General features: G+C 43.4%; 1 protein-coding gene across 1 annotated transcript in view; it reads left to right on the forward strand.

Moving 5' to 3' along the window:
• ubr3 (ubiquitin protein ligase E3 component n-recognin 3) overlaps nt 1-20,312 on the forward strand; it is a 466,944-nt gene that overhangs the window by 246,468 nt on the left and 200,164 nt on the right. Inside the window, exon 29 of the mRNA XM_038790293.1 lies at nt 10,768-10,910. Coding sequence (XP_038646221.1) covers nt 10,768-10,910 — 143 coding nt within the window. The remainder of the gene's footprint in view (nt 1-10,767; nt 10,911-20,312) is intronic.

Genomic DNA, 20,312 nt, shown 5'->3' on the forward strand with positions numbered 1-20,312 from the left:
TTGGAAAGAGCGACACGTTCTGCAGTGGCCTCCAGCAGGTCCACCACCACATGTGTCCCAACCGCCATGGGCCCCCTTTCCAGGACACGGTGGACCGCCTGCCCGGCCCGCAGGAAAAACATGGCCTTGCTGTACACCCTCGAGGCGGCTACGATGGCCGAGGAGCCGACGACCCTGGCCATCGCACGAGTGCACGCCTGGATGGTCATGGTGGGGTGGGCATAAAATTTGACCCCAAGTTGCCGCGTTAGTAGGCAGAAGGGCGAGGGGGCCACGGAGGCAGCAGAAGGTCGTTAGGCTGCCTCCCCCACATAGGTTCTTGGCCGCCCTGCCCCCGGCACAGTGGAGGATGCCCTTGGGGTACTGGCCATGCCGACCCCGGTATGGCATGGCCCTGTAACTGAGATCAGGGTAGTGGGGGGGGGGGGAATGGTGATGGATGTGGCACCACAACAGCAGGTGCCACAAGGGAAAGGGGCTGCAGGGCAACAGCAGAGCGGGGTAGCGTTGTTCAGCCCTGGAGGGGCCTGAAGCAATGTCCCAAGCTGCCCAACACCCGCCACGGGGTGAAAAGGTGGGCGGACGACGCTCTTCAGCCCTGTGGGGGCCCAAAACAAAGTCCTTTGTCTTCACAGCAGCTCCAGGTGGTCCCACTCCAATTTCAGGCAGAGGGGTGGGAGGACAGAGCGCAGGCAGCAGGGCCTTCACCCCGGGAGGGGGCACAGCACCAGGCCCCAGGTGGTCCCACTCCCACCTCAGGCAGAGGAGTGGGAGGACAGAAGGCAGGACCTGCATCCCAAGGTGGTCCTACTCCCACCTCAGGCAGAGGGGTGGGAGGACAGAAGGCAGGCAGCAGGCCCTTCACCCCGGGAGGGGGCACAGCACCAGGCCCCAGGTGGTCCCACTCCCACCTCAGGCAGAGGGGTGGGAGGACAGAAGGCAGGCAGCAGGCCCTTCACCCCGGGAGGGGAGGCCTACATCAATAGGTCCTAGGTGGTCCCACTCCCACCACAGACACAGGGCTGGGAGGACAGAATGTGGGGTAGGTAGGGTTGGGGATTGAGGAGGCAGAAACCACAAGAAGCAAAGTAGCAGCTCCACTTCCTCACAAGGTCAATTCAGCTTGAGCTCTGTGTCCAAGCTGAAACTCTGACTGGTACATTCACTCCAAAGTAGCTGTTTGGTTTAGAAGAAGGTGAATTTTCAATCTGCTTTAAACAAAGGTTCTACTTGTAGCTACTTGCGGCTGGAGCTTGTTAATTAGTTAATTGGATTAGGCCAGTTTTCAGAGGCTAGAGTCACAGTATAAAGGTTACAGTTAGTCCACAGGGCAACTATATTTTGTAAGGTAAGAGGGGATGGAGGCTTGGGCAGTTGCATGTTCCTCCTGTAGGATGTGGGTGGTGAGGGATACCACCAGTGTCACCGCTGACTATACCTGCGGGAAGTGCACCCAACTCCAACTCCTCAGAGACCGTGTTAGGGAACTGGAGCTGGATGAACTTCGGATCATCCGGGAGGCTGATATGAGTATACCCAGTTGCCCTTTGGAGTGTTCTCTGCCTGCGCTATTTTTCTACACATCGACCTTGCGAGGGTTGCCACGTGTCTCTGCTTACTTAGACGACGTCTTGATTATGGGAGCGTCGGAGCAGGAACATTTGGATAATTTGGAGGCTGTGCTTAAACACTTTAGGAGATTGGAGTCAGTTTACGTCCTGCAAAGTGTGTCTTTCAGATGAAGGATGTAATCTACCTTGGTTATCGGATGGACCGAGAAGGTTTGCATCCCGTTGCGGAGAAGATGCGAGCAATTCAACAGGCCCCCGCCCCGTGGACACTTTGGGTCTTTGTTCTTTTCTCGGCCTCGTAAATTACTACGGGAATTTCTCCCCAATCTGGCAGCCGCGCTGGCCCTATTGCATTACAAAGAAGAAAGAAAAAGAACAAAGAAAATTACAGCACAGGAACAGGCCCTTTGGCCCTCCCAGCCTGCGCCGATCCAGATCCTTTATCTAAACCTGTTGCCTATTTTCCAAGGATCTACTTCCCTCTGTTCCCCGCCCGTTCATATATCTGTCCAGATGCATCTTAAATGATGCTATCGTGCCTGCCTCTACCACCTCCGCTGGCAAAGCATTCCAGGCACCCACCACCCTCTGCGTAAAAAACTTTCCACGCAAATCTCCCTTAAACTTTCCCCCTCTCACCTTGAAATTGTGACCCCTTGTAATTGACACCCCCACTCTTGGAAAAAGCTTGTTGCTATCCATCCTGTCCATACCTCTCATAATTTTGTAGACCTCAATCAGGTCCCCCCTCAACCTCCGTCTTTCCAATGAAAACAATCCTAATCTACTCAACCTTTCTTCATAGCTAGCACCCTCTATACCAGGCAACATCCTGGTGAACCTCTTCTGCACCCTCTCTAAAGCATCCACATCCTTCTGGTAATGTGGCGACCAGAACTGCACGCAGTATTCCAAATGTGGCCTAACCAAAGTCCGATACAACTGTAACATGACCTGCCGACTTCTTGTACTCCATACCCCGTCCGATGAAGGCAAGCATGCTGTATGCCTTCTTGACCACTCTATCGACCTGCGTTGCCACCTTCAGGGTACAATGGACCTGATCTCCCAGATCTCTCTGTACATCAATTTTTCCCAGGTCTCTTCCATTGACCGTATAGTCTGCTCTTGAATTGGATCTTCCAAAATGCATCACCTCGCATTTGCCTAGATTGAACTCCATCTGCCATTTCTCTGCCCAACTCTCCAATCTATCTATATTTTGCTGTATTCTCTGACAGTCCGCCTCGCTATCTGCAACTCCACCAATCTTAGTATCATCTGCAAACTTGCTCATCAGACCACCTATACCTTCGTAGAAGTTTGAAGAAGAATTGTGCCTGGGTTTGGGTCAGCCGGAAGAAACCGCTTTTCAGCGGGTACAACAATTGTCGTCATCCGGGTTGTTAACAACCCACTATGATCCTGCAAAACCTTTGCTCATCCCATGTGATGCCTCCCCACATGGTATTGGACCGCCCTGTCCCATCAGAAGGAGAATGGAGCTGAGTGGCCGATGGCTTTCGCCTCCTGCACATTGACTGCAGCAGAAAAGTAGTACGCGGAGATCAAGAAGGAGGGCCTGGCGGTGGTCTTTGCAGCGAAACGCTGCCACGAAAATGTTTCTGGCTGGCACTTCACTATCGTGACTGATCATAAGCCTCTGCTTGGACTTTTCAGAGAGGATAAGCCGATTCCGCCCATTGCTTCCGCACGGATGCAGCGCTGGGCTTTGCTGCTCAGTGCTTACAGATATTCTTTGGAGCATAAACCAGGGGCCCAGATAGCGAATGCCGATGCACTGAGCTGGTTGCCTTTGTCGACTGGCTCCTTGTCGACCCCCAAGACAGGTGAAGTGGCCGCAACCCTGAACTGTATGGACTTATTGCCTGTCACGGCATCACGGATCCGGGAGTGGACCCAGACAGATCCGGACCTAGCCAAGGTTAGGCATGTAGTGTTTTATGATGAGCAGCATAGACAGCTCCCAGGCGAGTTGCAGCCGTTTTACTCTAGGCTGTCAGAATTCAGTGTGGAAGATGATATCCTTTTGTGGAGGATGCATGTCCCGGATAAAGGGCGGGAGCTGATACTAAAGGACCTCCACAATGGTCATCCAGGTCTGACCAAACTGAAAATGTTGGCCCGGAGTTATGTCTGTTGTCTGGGGCTCAACGCCGACATCGAGAAGGTGGCCCAACACTACTCCGTTCGCCAAGAGCATCAGAAGCTTCCGCCGGCCGCACCCCTGCATCACTGGGAATGGCCAGGGCGACCTTGGATGCGCTAACATGCAGATTTTGCTGGGTCTTTTCAATGATCCATTGATCAAGCCCAATCAAAGTGGCTTGAGGTACATAGGATGGCGGGAATAACGTCCCACGCAACCATCGAGAAGATAGGTTTATCTTTTAGCACGCATGGCCTCCCCGAGGTGCCAGCCACAGACAATGGCACTCCTTTCACTTGTGAGGATTTTGTAGGGTTCACGAAGATGAATGGCATATGACATCTTCGCACTGCTCCATACCATCCGGTTTTCAATGGGTTGGCGGAGCGCGCAGTGCAGACTTTCAAACGGGGCCTCAAGAAACAGTCTTCTGGGTCCATGGACACTAGACTGGCTCGATTTTTGTTTTCTTATGGGACCACTCCACATGCATTGACTGGGGTAGCTCCCATGGAACTCCGAATGGGCCTCAGACTTCGTACTCGCCTTAGCGGGTATCATACCCGGTATTACCCCTCGCAAGTTCCTCAACAGAAATGGCCTGAGTATACATGGGATTTGTGGAACCATTACCAACAACTGTTGCCCAAACAAACGAGGGCAACGTTTATGACACCCCCCCCCCCCCGACCCTTCGCGCAGAGTTCCCGCCGGCAGCGACCAGGTGTGGACGCCGCTGGCAGGACTCTGCTTTTTCTGCGCGGCCGCTTGGCCCATCCAGGCCGGAGAATCGGCAGCCCGGCCTCGTACAGCGACCCGCGACCGGTGCTGTGCCAAATGTGTCGGCGCAAATGGCGCCGATTCTCCGCACCTCGGAGAATCGCATGCCGGCGTCGGGGCGGTGTGACGCGGGACTGGGAGAATTGCGCCCCCTGTCCCGGCCTCTGACCTTGCTTAAAATCCTTTGCTTCTGTAACTTTTTTCTGTTCTGACAAAAGGCCATTGACCTGAAACTTGACACTATTACAATGATGTAGCTTCCAATGATGCAGCACAACAATTTATATGTCGAGAGAGCCTTTAATATACTAAAATGTTCCAAGGTGCTTCACAGGAACATTTTAACACCAAACCACATAAGGAGATGTTCAGCCAGACGACTAAAATCTTGGTCAAAGTGGTAGTTTTTTACCCCCTCTTAATGAGGAAAGCGAGGTAGAAAGGCAGAAAGATTTAGGGTGGGCATTCAAGAGCTTGGGGCTTAGGTATCAGCAGGCACTGCCAGTAGGGATTCTAATTGGAGACACGCATGAGGTTAGAATTTGTGGCATGTAAATATTTTGGAAGGTTGTGGGGCTGGAAGAGATTACACTGATAGCAAGGGGCAAGCCATGGATCGATTTGAAAACAAGGATGAAAACTTTTAAAATCAATATGTTGTTAGTTCTGGAACCAGTATAGATCAGCAACCACAGGGATGGTAGGGGAATGGAACCTGTGAGTTAACATACTGACGATAGAACTTTGGATAACCTCAAGCTTATGGAGGTGACCAGCCAGGAGAGCTTTGGAATATTCAAGCCTTGATGTAACAAAGGTATTCTGAGGACTTCAGCAACATAGGGGCGGCGCCAAGCGGTTATGGAGGTAGAACAAAAGCAATTATAATGATGGTGCAAATATGTGGCCAGAAGCTCATCTCTGGGTCAGATGTGACACCAAATCTGCAAGCATGGCTTAATGGACTGTTTCTAGGCAGAGAGTTGGAGTCACTGTATCGAAGCAGAGATTGGAGTGGGGCCCAAAAGCAATGGCTTGAGTCTTCCCGATATTTAATTGGAGAAAATTTCTGCTCATCTTGTACTGAATGTTGGATAAGCAGTTGGATAATTTAGCAATAATGGAGGTGTTAAGAGAGTACTGCTTCTATTGTACTCCACTTCCAAATTATGCAATTTGAAGTTTGAACTTTATTACCCAGAGGCAAGAGTGTCACTAACTGTGACCTCCGTAGAGACTGATAACGTTGAAAAAGAAATTCAAATTTCCAGTTATTAGCTGAAAGGATGACATGTCAAGACTTTTGTGTTTGTTTTTAAAATGCTATTCCTGTAAAAAGTGACTAAAAAAACACCATTGATTTGACATTTTTTGCATAGGCAAATTATTCTTTAAACTATTGAAATAAACACTTATCACTCTCCCAGAATTTTAAGTAACAGCAAACAATTCACAGTTGCTTCCAGTGCGTTGCTTCATCTCTAGAATCCATAGATTCCCTACAGTGCAGAAGGAGGCTTTTCGGCCCACCGAGTCTGCAAAGGCCCTTCAAAAGAGCACTCTACCTAGGTCCACTCCCCCACCCCACCCCACCCAACCCCATAACCTTGTGCATTGATCATGGCCAATCCACCGTCCTTACCCATCTTTGGACATTAAGGGGCAATTTAGCATGACCAATTTACCTGCACATCTTTGGACTGTAGGAGGAATGTAAATCACTTATTGTCACAAGTAGGCTTCAAATAAAGTTGCGGTGGAAAAACCCCTATCGGAGAACCCGGAGGAAACCCACGCAAACACAGGGAGAACGTACAACTCCATACAGACAGTCACCGGGGGCTGAAATTGAACCCGGGTCCCTGGCAAGGTTGGCGCTAGGCACAAAATGGAATGCCATGCTCTGGTCCCTCGACAGCAGCGTGAATGCGTTCTACAGCACACGCCGGCATGGGCATGCACATTGTACTGTAAAGGCTGTTGGCATATCATTAACGGTCCCAACCCGGCCTTACACGATGAGCCGTCTCTGCCAGGAGAAATAACCAACGGTGAGGTTCACTTGTGTTATTTCAAATCTGGAAACCGGCGCCATGGCTGCTGAGGATGCAGGAGGGGGGTACAAACAGTGTCCAACATCGCTATAGAGTGCTCCTTAATTTATGTTCATAGAAGAGAGGGTGTCTTCATGTTACTGGTAGAATCTATGATTCAATTGGACTTCACTCCCAGAACTATTTTTACAAACAAATCTTGTAAACTACTAATCGGCAACCCTTTTCATCTCAATTTTCATACAATGTGGCTGACAAAATTGTTTTTGCAGCTTTTTGTTTCCCTTTCCTAAAGTATGATACTTTGATGCACACTGTATCAATGAACAACATTTGCTTAGTGTTCCCTACAGGGAAGAAAATTATAGTTTTCTTCAAAGCCCTATTTTTATATTGGAAATGTTATTTATGCTTCTTTGACATCAGTGAACATAGCAGTATTCTCCTAGCGGGATGATATTACGATCCCAGACCAGACCCCAACAGTGGCTAGGATGCTGGACCGAAACCCAAATATTTTAGTTTATTTTGTAAGACTTTGTGGAAAGAATACTTTGCTCCAGGAGTGATTGCACAAAGAAATAGGGATTTGGTATTTTTAAAACAAAACTTTATTATTAACACAGTATTAAAATCTTTAACATGACATCCGGAAATACAATTACTCCTTAAATGATACAAATTACAGTAAATACAATACCCTTAAATTACTATCTCTATTCCCAATTCAACAGCAAGAAAAAAACATTCAGCTCTTCATCTATCCTACATCCCAATAGCACAGAGTAATACTTGCTTTCCAAAACAGATTTTGTTCCTTTCAGAACTCCTACAAACTCTGGCGCGACCCACCATTTTCTCTTACCTTGTTTGCTGCTGACAAGAATGAAGGAAATGGTTTCGGGTCCTTTTGGCCCTCGTCCACGCTCCACCAATGGAACCTGTTGGATGAAAGTGAAGCCTTCCGGTGTCGGAAAGTATGGGATCTCCATTTGTCCAAAGTTCTGCATTTTTTCCTGTTAAAAAGTTATCAAATAAAACCCCTCTGAACGTGTAAAAAAAACAATAAAAATAAAATGAATAAAATAAATTTTAAAAATAAACATTAAATGAATAAAATAAAATGAATAAAGTAAATGAATAGCCCCCCCCCCCCCCCCCCCCCCCCCCCAAAACTTGTAAAAAAAACTTGCATAAAAATATGCGGCCGTACTGCGCATGTGCCCGATCATTGGTGCGCATACGCAGTGCGGCCGCATTTTTTTTTACATGTTCGCAGCCATTTTGAAGGCCGCTTGTAGCCGGCGTTATTAAAGGCCGGCTGTTGCGCACAAATTTACACGATCGGGAGCACAGTGACGGACGGCTCCGCAACCCTCCCGACACCCACTCGCGGGTCGTGCCCTCGACTTTGACAATGCCTGATCTAACATATCTAAAATCCTGCATTTGTCACAATGAGTGCAGCTCCAACAACAGTCAGGAAACCCAACACTATCCAGAACAAAGCAGTCCACTTCATTTGGATCCCTTTCGCAAACATTCACTTCTTCCACCACCAACACCCAATGGCAGCAAGATACACTGCAGGAACTCACCGAGGCCCCTTAGACAGCACCTTCTGAACCCACGACCACTACCATGTAGAAAGACAAATGCAACAGGCACATGAGAATACCACCACCTGGAAGCTCTCCTTCAAGTCACTCACCATTCTGACTTGGAAATATATAATTTTTCTTTCAATGTCGCTGGGTCAAAATCCAGGAATTCCCCTTTGAACAGCAGTGTGGGTCTACCTACACACATGAACTGCAGTGGTTCAAGAAGGCAGTTCACCACCACCTTCTCAAAGGCAATTGGGGTGCACAATGAATGCTGGCCCAGCTAATGACACCCACATCCCGTAAATATTTTTTTTAAATTCCTGATGATCCTCAAGGAAATGTTTGCTCCAGTGTCTCTTGGTGGACAAATGTAGGAATCACACCAAGATTGTACAGAAAACTGTTTTGATTAGTTGATTGACGGTCACATAACATTATGTTGGGTGCTACTTAAATTAATGTGTCGCTTAGAATTATTCTGACAATGACACCCCCCGGTGCAATGCCACTAGAGTAATGCAGCTTCAAAGTTTTAATTACTTTTTAACTACCTTTTAGTTTTTAGTAAATGTCCCAGAACATCACTTGAAAGATATACTCGTTTAACCAGATGTTGCATTTTGGAGGTCTCGAGAGTATTGCTTATTTCAGTATATCCTATATTCATTTGTCAGCTAAAGCTGTAAGTGCCTTTCCTAATTGGTGGTACGAATGGTGAGAAACTGCCAATTTCATCAAATGTTTGATCATTCATATCTTTAAACTAATATTTACCAAAATAATTGGCATTTCATGTCTGAATTTTCTGAAAGCTGCAACAATTATGTTCATATTTCCAGTAGTTTAACACATCTATTAACCTCCAGTGCAGTCACAATATCACCATTTCTGTTTTTGCAGCCTATTCCCTTTGGTTAACTAGTCATTCAGGATTTTATAGCTTTTTGCCAGATTTCACTAACTAGCTTTCATCATGGTCTCAATGCCCTGCAGAATCTCCACCTTGCATTTCAACGGTTGTAAACATTCTGCCAGACATTTTTCTTTAGCAGGAATTACTGTGCAAAATATGCTTGCTGTTCAGATAAAAATTCAAAATAAAAGACACTCACAATTTTTCAGTATTTATTTTGTAATCAAGATTCTATTTCTGTTTGGAATTCTCAGAACTGTTTCATTTATTTGCCTGTAGCCAGTAAGGTGCAATTCCCATGAAATGTCAAGAATCACTTTTCTCTGGCAGCACGGTGGTGCAGTGAGTAGCACTGCTGCCTCACGGCGCCGAGGTCCCAGGCACAATCCCGGCTCTGAGTCACTGTCCGTATGGAGTTTGCACATACTCCCTGTGTTTGCGTGGGTTTCACCCCCACAACCCAAAGATGTGCAGGCTAGGTGGATTGGCCATGCTAAATTGCCCCTTAAGTGGAAAAAATTAGTTGGGCACTCTAAATCTATTTTTAAAAAAAATCACTTTTCTAATCTAATTTTGCAACCTAAAGCTTACTGGTCATGAGAAATCACTGCATGCATGTGGGTACAAATGCAAAGTGGATTTGGAAAGTAAGATTTGATCCATGTAGCCAATGATCACTAAGTCATTATCTGTAAAACAATTTCCATTATAGACAAGTCTTTCTATAAAGTGACGTTCAACATTGATTGGGATTGTCAATTTATGATTCAACATAAAGCTGTAGATGGTGTATGAATAAGTTGCTCCATATTAGTTTTCATGGAAGTGATGTATTTTTGGAAAAAGGGTGAAAAACAGATACAAAATATTTTTAATTTAGTGGCGTGAAATTCAAGGTGTGTTGTTGAAAAAAAATATTGGTTGAAATAAAAAGAATGTTGGAATATTCCGCATTTCAAAACTTGGAATGAGTAAAGTGAGGAGGAAAACGCCTTTGGAAAAATAAGTGAAAGTCTATTTTATTACATAGTAGCATGATGAGGAGCAGGATTACATTGATATTTGAGAGCGTTTACTATATAGATAAGTAGATGTATTTGATTTATGGAAGTGAAAACTTGCTTTTTCTCTGTTGTGACGAGTTAGGATTAGAACAGAAGGTCATGCACTGGAGGAGAGATTGAAAAGATAGGGAGGTAATATATTTTGTACACAGTGAGTCTATAAGAGCAACACTTACAGCATGAAATGTTGAGAAAAGAATGGGAGCTCTAAGAAAGGAAGAAAAGATCAGCTGAGGATGGCGTACAAGAGTATGGGAGAGGTAAAAGTTGATGAATGATAAAGTATAATAGAAAATTATTCTGATATTTTTAAATTATTGATATTTGTGATTTTTCTGTTCAAAACTTAATTTGTAAGGGTAGAGCATAGGTAAATGAGGAAGCAACCTAACTTGGTATGGTGGCATGAAATAATTATACATCGGAATGTTCAAGCTTATTCACTAACCTGTGTACCATTATACTTAATTATTCTAGAAGAGTGCCTTCTGTTTTTCTATATCTATTCATAGTTGTGCAAAAATTGCATTCTTAACACGGCTATTTTCAAAAAAGCTGTTTGTGTCTATTTCTGGTAAATGTATCTCTTGCTTGCATTGATTTGCTTTTCACAGTCAATAACGAACTTGAGCAAGGAGATGGAGTCTGTGATGAAGGACATCAGGAGTGCAACCCAAAAGAAATACATAGATTATGGGAAAACTCCTGGTTCGCCAGACAATGACTTTCTCTTCATGTATTCAGTAGCTAGGTATGTAAGCCTTACTTTTCACAGTAACTTCATCGCAGCCGACTTGTGACAATAAGCTATTATTATTATATTATTTCCTTTGGAAATGAATTAACCAGAAAAAACTAACTTGGCACTGATGTCACGAGAATGTTTTTAGATTTGTTCAATAAATGCAATAAATTCTAATGTAAAATTAAAGTATAACTTGAAGGTTATATAAAAAAATGTTTGCTGTACTAAATTCAGTGCTTAGAGCAGTTTTCAAGGTATTATTGACTACATTTGTACATTATAACTTGGAGGTGCTTCTGGTACTTGCTTTGCGTAAACTTCACAATGCTGCCAAATTCTGTAGAATGTAGTCATTCTCGTGATGTGTTCTATCCAGATTATCAAAAGGCATTTGTCAAAGTTCTAGATAAAAGAGTGTTGATTTATCTAAATGATGTGGCAAACCAAGGTAAATTTTGGGTTAGGTCAAGAAATTAGCTAACGTTGGGCCGCACAGTGGCGCAGTGGTTAGCACTGCTGCGTCACGGCACCGAGGTCCCAGGTTCGATCCCGGCTCTGGGTCACTGTCCGTGTGGAGTTTGCATATTCTCCCTGTGTTTGCGTGGGTTTAGCCCCCACAACCCAAAGATGTGCAGGGTAGATGGATTGGCCACGCTAAGTTGCCCCTTAAGTGGAAAAAAATTGAATTGGGTAATGTAAATTTATAAACAAAAAATAGCTAAAGGGTAGAAAAGTATTGATGTCTTGGAACCCCCTACTGTTTCTGACTTACTTTTTCTATGATTCTGAAAAATAAAATGAAGATTGGTTAGACTTACTGCTGATGCCAAATTTCAAAGAGCAGTGGAGATATAGTAGGCCGATCAGAAATTACACCATTTGCTTTACAAAATAAAGAACTGGACAGAAAATTGTAAAATACTGTAAAAGGATATAAAAATTAGTCCCCCACATAATCCAAGAATGGTTTTGAAATAGTTAAGAGTATGTATATTGATATTTAGCATGCAAAATGCTCAACCAGTATGGAATATGAGTCAACAAAGTCGATAGACTTTGAATTATATAACCAAAACAGTTGGATACAGTTCAGAGGAAATTATATGCTGCTTTGATGAAACCACACTTGACTACTGTGCCTAGTTCTAACCATTCTGACATAAATGAATCTGTTAAGTTTTGGAGGAAGTACAGAGAAGAACCATGCTGCTGAACTTAATGTCAGAGCTCTGGCTTTGACAAAGAGTCATTGGACTCGAAACGTTAGTTATTTTCTCTCCCTACAGAAGCTGCCAGACCTGCTGAGATTTTCCAGCATTTTCTCTTTGGCTTCAGATTCCAGCATCCATAGTAATTTGCTTTTAGCAAGAAAAACCTGGGTTTTTCATTTGTGAAAGGTGTCTCAGAGGCAAAGAAATAGTTGGAACGAAGGAATTGGCCATTCAGCACCTGGAGCTATTGAGTTAGATCACAGTAGGGGGCAGCACGGTTGTGCAGTAGTTAGCACTGCTGCCTCATGGCGCTGAGGACCCGAGTTCAATCCCGGCCCCGGGTCACTGTCCATGTGGAGTTTGCACATTCTCCCCGTGTCTGCGTGGGCCTCACCCTCACAATCCAAAAAGATGTGCAGGATAGATGTATTGATCATGCTAAATTGGAAGAAAAGAATTGGGTACTCTTAAGTTTAAAAAAAATGAGTGAGATCACAGTTGATAAGTACTCCAACTCTATTTGTGAATCTGTGTTCCCTATCACTTGAAATGCTTTGCTTATTGATCAAAGTCCTAAAAATTTCAATTGACCCAGGATTTTGAACACCTTGCTTGTATAATACCTCAAATTTCTAAATTCAAAAGAATACAATGCAAGGTTATGCAACCTGTTCATGTTGTTTAATCCTTTAAACCATTTTTGTGTCAGCTGCAGCTCAGTTGGTAGCAAACTCACCTCTGAGTCAGAAGTTTCTGGATTCAGGTCCAACTGCAGGAACGGAGCACAAAAATCAAGGCTGACATTCCAACAGAAGTGTCACCTTTTGGATGTGACATTAAATAGAAATCTGAGGCTGCCCTCTCAGGTCTAAGAGACCCCATTCATTATTTCGAAGATCAGGAGAGTTATCCCTGGTGTCCTCACCAATATTTATCCTTCAATCAACATCATGCGAACAGATTATCTGATTATTGTGCAATTATGTACGCAAGGTGGCTACCATGTTCCCTACAGGATAGCAGTAATTACACTTCAAAAATATTTAGTTGACTAAAGCACTTTGAGATGTCTGATGGTGATGAAAGGCACTACACAAATGTGAGCCTGTCCCTCTTTGAGACATAATTCTGGTGAATCTGTTCTGTGCCCTTTCCAAGGCCAGGTTTTGTTCCCAAGGGTGAGTGCACATAACGGAATGTATTTAAGCCCGCCCATCCATACAACTTAATGTGCCTCCTAATATAGTGACATCAGCAAATTTGGATGTCTAATTTTTCATTTCTTAACTCAAGCATTCTTACTGTCGTCTCCTACCTGCCAACCAATTGCTGATCTATGTTTCAAGATTACATTTCACTTTGCACTTGCTCATTTGTTTTCCTTAACCAATAATTTCTTCAATTTTGACATCATATTAAAGAGAGAGATTATAATTTATTTAAGAGAGCACTAGAGACGACCAATCCTCTAATCATGAAAAGGAAATCAATGGGTTAAATGACGAAAATATTGGTGAGATGTTGAAATTTATTTTGAAAAACAAATGCAGATAGGTGAAAAAATACGGGAAAAGCCTATGGTTATTCTTGCGGCTAATAATTAGCTAGCTTTTCTCTTCAGTGGACATGCCCAACAAACATTGAGCTGGGTCTTCTGGATCATAAAATATGTTATATCTTCTCAGTTGCCCAAAACGGTTGGATATGAGACAGTGTGTGTAGGAGGTTGCCCTTTTCCCTACAGTCTCTTCAACACTGTCTAGCATGGAGAAATTGAATTTTTGAAGCATTTTGAATTAGTCTTCCTGCATTTTGCTGCTGCTCGTGGTGCTTGGGAGATGACTGCGCAATCCTTGCCACTTCTCCCTTCGTGGTCAGCCTAGATCACGTTTCCAGATATCCTTAAGGTTGATGCTCCACCCTTGGTTTGGAGCTGAGAATGGTGCTAAAAGTGGAGCTTCATGTGGATAAGGTTGTTGGGGAGAGAAAGAAAAGCACCAAGGCTTACACTAATTGCAAAATATTGCATTGTTATGGCGATAGTTCTTTATCTGTAGATCTTGATATTGGTCAAGTTTGGCACAGTGAAATTTCTTCACTGGCTAATGAAAGGGCATAGCAGTCCCTCTTAGCTGAATTGACCTAATCTAGTAATGTCTCTTGTCAGGCTTAAAGTCCTCCTGGAATCTCTATTATGCTATATTCGGGAGAGGACTGATGGATTCTGCAAGATCTTTAAGGAAGCACAGTCCTTAAAGCTGAGAGTTGTAGCAACAGTCGAATGCTTCTGCCTTTCTATCGGTTTATTCTGAAGCTGCGTCAATGGCAGGTGTGTATGGCATTTGGGAAGGATGTGCTAGCTTCCATTGATTATGCGTGGGGACTAGGATTCATGTTACAATTCTTTTGATAAGATCTGCCAAATAGTGTGTCTGAAATTTGAGAGAATTAATGCTGTCTTATAGTTTCAGAGCTGGTGCTATTTGAGGCCTTTGCTGCATTTTTACTGTCCAGAGACCTTGGAGATGTAACAGTTTAGGTGGCAGATCACTTGGACTGGTACCTTGATGGGAAATATCAGAAATAGGTAGAGGAGCTTGAGAAATGTTGATCTTTTTCATGATGTGGAGATGCCGGCGTTGGACTGGGGTGAGCACAAGATGCCGGCGTTGGACTGGGGTGAGCACAAGATGCCGGCGTTGGACTGGGGTGAGCATCTTTGATGATTTGATTGCCTGCAGGTGCTCGCATTCCGGGCATCTCTGACTGTGTCTATATAAACATTTCTGGAACAAGCCTTTCCATTCACCTGAAGAAGGAGCCGTGCTCCGAAAGCTCGTGTTTGAAACAAACCTGTTGGACTTTAACCTGGTGTTGTAAGACTTCTTACTGATCTTTTTCATGTTCACCCTATAAAATATGATAGGGTTAAGTAAAATCATTCCACCTGATTTAGGTTAGCATATAGATTGATTATGGGACATGGTGCAAGGTAGTGGGTTTTGATGTGGATGTGTATGGCAAGATACCTGAAGCTAGCTCCTGCCGATGCAAGGATACATACAGGATCTCTACATAGAACATCTCATGTAAGCTGGAGAGACATTCAAATGAGATGGTTTGGATGATACTTTGTTAACTTTTTATTTATATTATATGAGAGCTTTTGGAAGTCAGCAGATAGACACGGGCTCTGTGGCTTTCAATGTGGAGGTATTTTACTGCCACCAAAGAGAAAATGCTGGAAAATCTCAGCAGGTCTGGCAGCATCTGTAGGGAGAGAAAAGAGCTAACGTTTCGAGTCCAGGTGACCCTTTGTCATTTTACTAGCGTTTGGAATTCATTGGCTGAAAACTAGACATCAAGCAACTGCAATTTTTTGGGGAAGTGAGAGGTGGTATTGCAATTGTGCACATGCTTTTTTTAATGCCTTGTTTTGACACTAAGCCACATTGAATGATGTGTATTAGTAGCATAGGCTTTTCCCGTAGCATCTGAGGTGAAGTTACCATCAGTTAAGTTAATTGAAGCAATGGTTTTGATATATATTTACTGCCAAAGGGGGTAAGCCAGAAGAAGGCTTGTCTGCAGGCTTTCACAATGGTTTTCTGTTGTCTCAAATGTTGAAATTGTAACTCCTGTATTTTTTCATCTAGAGCACTGGGTCGGTACACTTTTTTCAGACCCCTGATCACATGTGACCCCTGATGTCTACTTCTCCCACAGTAATGTGGGATTCTTCGTTTTCTGCAGCAGAACTTAACCCCTGAGATATAATAGGAACTCGCGCTTTGAAATGTGGACTATATTGTTATGCTGGTGCATGAGAGGAAGAGGAAATGGTTGAATATGATGAGGTTGAAGGGCCTAATCAATGTATCCTCTAATTTTTGTGTGCAATGCATGGGCCCTTGAGTTTTTTTTTGTACACAAACTTACTACATAGGGCCCAGTGTGTGCACAGCCTACACGGAACTTTCACCGTTCTGTATGATTGCATCAAAAGGGAATCATTGGGCATATTGGGTTATTGGCCCTATATCTGTGCATGTAACTCTGGATAGATGGGATTGTTACAGGAAGAAGTAATTGTTTATGTAAGCCATGTTGGCTGGGGTCTGCTCCCAGGGGGGAGATGATATTGTTGTGATTTTGTTTTTGTTTAAATTTGATGTGTAAAATTGTTAAAACTATAAATGCCTCAATAAAATATTTTCTGAAAAAAAAAAGAAAAGTGATAGGCAAAGAAATCAAGGACCTGTATCAGATAATAAGACTGTAAAAAATAGTAGGACGGGATAAGATACGCTCAAGGTTTTGTTCCTGAAATAAAATGGATGAATTAGTTGTGCAGATAGATGTAAAGGGATAAGACATAGTTGGTATTATGAAGATATGGCTCCAAGGTGATCAAGGATGGGAGTTAAACATTGAAGGCTATTCAGTTTTTAGGAAGGAATGACAGAAAGGAAAAGGTGGTGAAGTTGCATTGTTAATTAAAGAAGAAATTGATACAACATTGAGGAAAGATATTAGTACAGATGATGTGGAATCTGTCTGGGTCGAGTTAAGAAACATCAAGGGCAAAAACACTCGTAGAGATGATATACAGACCACCAAACTGCAGTGGTAATGTTGGAAATAGCATTAGACAGGAAATCAGAGAAGCATGTTATAAAGGAACATCTGTGATTATGGGTGACTAATCTGCAGATAGATTGGGTGACTCAAATTAGTCAGTACATTAGAGGAGGAAATTGTGGCGTGTATACAAGATGGAAGCAGTATGTTGAGGGAACAGGCCATCTTGGACTGGGTGTTATGCAATGAGAAAGGATTAGTTTGCAATCTAGTTATCCCTGGGGGATATGGTAGAATTCTTTATCAAGGTGAATAGTGAGGTACTTGATTCTGAGACCAAGGTCCTGAACCTCAATACAGGTAACTATGATGGTATGAGGCATGAGCTCGCAATGGCGACTGGGATACATTACTGAAAGGAAGGACAGCAATCAGGCAATGGCAGGCATTCAAGGAACGAATAGGTGAACTCCAAAAGTTGTTTATTGCCATTTGGCGCAAGAGTAGACAGTTAACTGTGGCCAAACCATGGCTTACAAGGGAAATTAGAAGCAGTATTAGATTCAAAGAAGAGGCATACAAATTAGCAAGAAAAGCAATTGGCCTGAGGACTGGGAACAGTTTAAAATTCAGCAAAGTCAGACCAAGGGATTGATTAAGAAGGGGATAATACAATTTGAAAGTAAACTAGTGGGGAACATAAAAATTGACTGTAAAAGTTTCTATACGTATGTAAAGAGGAAAAAGGTTCATAAAAACTAATGTGGGCCCCTTACAGTCAGAAACGGGGTAATTCATAACAGGGAACCAAGAAATGGCTGAGGAACTAAATTCGTACTTTGCTTCTGTCTTCACAAAGGAAGACATGAATAATGTACCGGAAGTTCTGAGAATCTCAAGTTTTAGTGAGGAGCTGAAGGAAATTAGTAGTAGTAAAGAAATGGCTTTGGAGAAATTAATGGGATTGAAGGTGGACAAATCTCCAGGGCCTGGTAATCGTCATCCCAGAGTACTTAAGGAAGTGGCCCTAGAAATAGTAGATCAATTGGTGGTTCCTTTCCAAAATTGTTTGGACTCTGGAATAGTTCCTACAGATTGGAGGGTAGAGATTGTAACCCTGCTATTCAAAAAGGGAGGTAGAGAGAAAGCAGGGAACTATAGACCAGTGAGCCTCACCTCGGTTGTGGGAAAATTGCTGGAGTCCATTATCAAGGATTTCATAGCACAGCATTTGAAAAGCAGTGGTGTAATCAGACAAAGTCAGTATGGATTTCCGAAAGGAAAATCATGCTTGGCATATCTACTGGAATTCTTTGAAGATGTAACTAATAGAGTTGACCAGGGAGAACCGTGGATTTGGTTTATTTAGATTTTCAGATGGCTTTCAACAAGGTCTCACATAGCAGATTAATATATCAAGTTACAGCACATGGGACTATGGGTAGTATTTTGAGATGGATAGAAGGCTGGTTAGCAGACAGGAAGCAAAAAGTTGGCAGGCAGTGACTAGTGGGGTACCACAGAGATCTGTGCTAGGACCCCAACTCTTCACATTATAGATTAATGATTTGGATGAGGGAACTAAATGTATTATCTCCAAATTTGCAAGTGATAAAAGTTGGATGGGAAGGTGAACTGTGAGGAGGATGCAGAGATGCTTCAGCGGGATATGGACAGGCTGAGTAAGTGGGCACATGCACGGCAGATGCAATATGTTGTGGATAAATGTTTTTTTTTTAAATTTCGGGTGCCCAATTATTTTCTTCCAATTAAGGAGCAATTTAGTATGACCAATCCACCTACCCTGCACATCTTTGGGTTGCGGGAGTGAGACCCACGCAGACATGGGGGGAACGTGCAAACTCCACAGAGACAGTGAACCGGGGCCGGGATTGAACCCGGGTCTTCGACGACGTGAGGAAGTAAATTTACTGCGTTGAACTAAATACGCCACCGCATTTACTAACCACTGCGCCACTGTGCCGCCCCTAATGTGGTTAATGTGAGGTTGTCCGCCTCAGTAGCCAAAATAGCAAGGCAGATTATTATTTTAATAGGTGGATACTCAGGGAGACCTTAATGTCCTTGTGGAGCAGTCACTGAAAATAAGCGTGCAGGTACAGCAAGCAGTAAAGAATACAAATGGTATGTTGGCCTTCATAGCGAGAGGATTTGAGTATAGGAATAGAGATGTTTTACTGCAATTGTACAGGGCCACACCTGGAGTATTGTGTGCAGTTTTGGTGTCATCTGAGGAAGGATGTTCTTGCTATGGAGTGAGTGCAGCAACGGTTTACCAAGCTGATTCTTGAGATAACAGGACTGTCAAATGAGGGGAGACTAAATCGGTGAAAATTATATTCATTGGAGTTTAGAAAAGCGAGAGGATATCTCATAGCAACTTACAAAATTCTAACGGGATTAGACAGAGTAGATTCAGAAAGAATGTTCCCGATGGTGGGGGAGTCCAGGACTCTGGGAGAATAGTTTGAAGATAAGGGGTAAACCTTTTAGGACTGAGGCGCGAAGTAATTTCTTCATCCAAAGAGTGGTGAATCTGTGGAATTTACTACCACAGAAAGTAGTTAAGCCTAAACATTGTGTAATGTCAGAAGGAATTAGATATAGCTCTAAGGAATCAAGGGAAATTGGGGGAAGGCAAGATCAGGGTATTGAACTTGATGATCAGCCATGATCATGATGAATGGCGGAGCAGGCTCGAAGGGCCTCCTGCTGCTATTTTCTATGTTTCAATGAAAGGCCAATGAAACAAAGGCTTGAAAATTGGGACGAATGCAGGAGTTGTTCAGTGATCGGTGTATTTACTTCAATGCAAGGAGTCTTGTGAATAAGGCAGATTAGCTGAGGCAACTGATAAACACTTGAAAATATGATTTTACTGTTACTGAAGTGCTGCTTAAAGAAGGTCATGAGTGGCAGCTCAAGATTCCAGAAGGTAGGGTTTTCAGATGGGTTTTAGAGGGGGACGCAAATGGAGGAGTTATCACAATATTGGTTAAAGAAGCAATCACAGCTATACGGTGGATTGATATGCTAAAGGTGTATCAAATGAGACCATTTGGCTCAATATAAGAGCAAAATAGGGGCAATCACACTATTGGAGTGTAGGAAACATGCCCAAACAGTAAGAGGGAGAGAAAGGAACAATATGAAATGCAGTGCTATGAGAAGTGTAGAAACATAAGAAGTGTAGGCCATTAATAGTAGGAGATTTCAGCTACTATAATTTCAACTGGGATTAGTTTAGTGTAAAAGATACCGAATGCAAAACTCTTAATGTATTCAGGAGAACCTTTTTAGTCAGTCTCAAGTATGTTCAACAAGAGATGGGGTAGTTCTGGTGGACTTAGTTTTAGGAGATTAATCTGGGTAGGTGGAAGGGATATAATTGGAAGAGCGTTTTAGTGGTGTTGGTCATAATTCAGTTAGGTTTAGAGTAGTTGTAGAATAGGATAAAGGTGAGCTGAGAATTTAAAATTTAAATTGGCGAAAGGCCAATTTTACTGAGCTGTGATGTGATTTGGCAAAAGTGAACTGGTAGAGCTACTTGGAGGCAAATCAGTGTCCGAGCAATGGGACACATTCGAGGGGAAGA

Source organism: Scyliorhinus canicula, chromosome 2 (genome assembly GCF_902713615.1).
Source record: "Scyliorhinus canicula chromosome 2, sScyCan1.1, whole genome shotgun sequence".
In the NCBI taxonomy this organism is placed as follows: domain Eukaryota; kingdom Metazoa; phylum Chordata; class Chondrichthyes; order Carcharhiniformes; family Scyliorhinidae; genus Scyliorhinus; species Scyliorhinus canicula.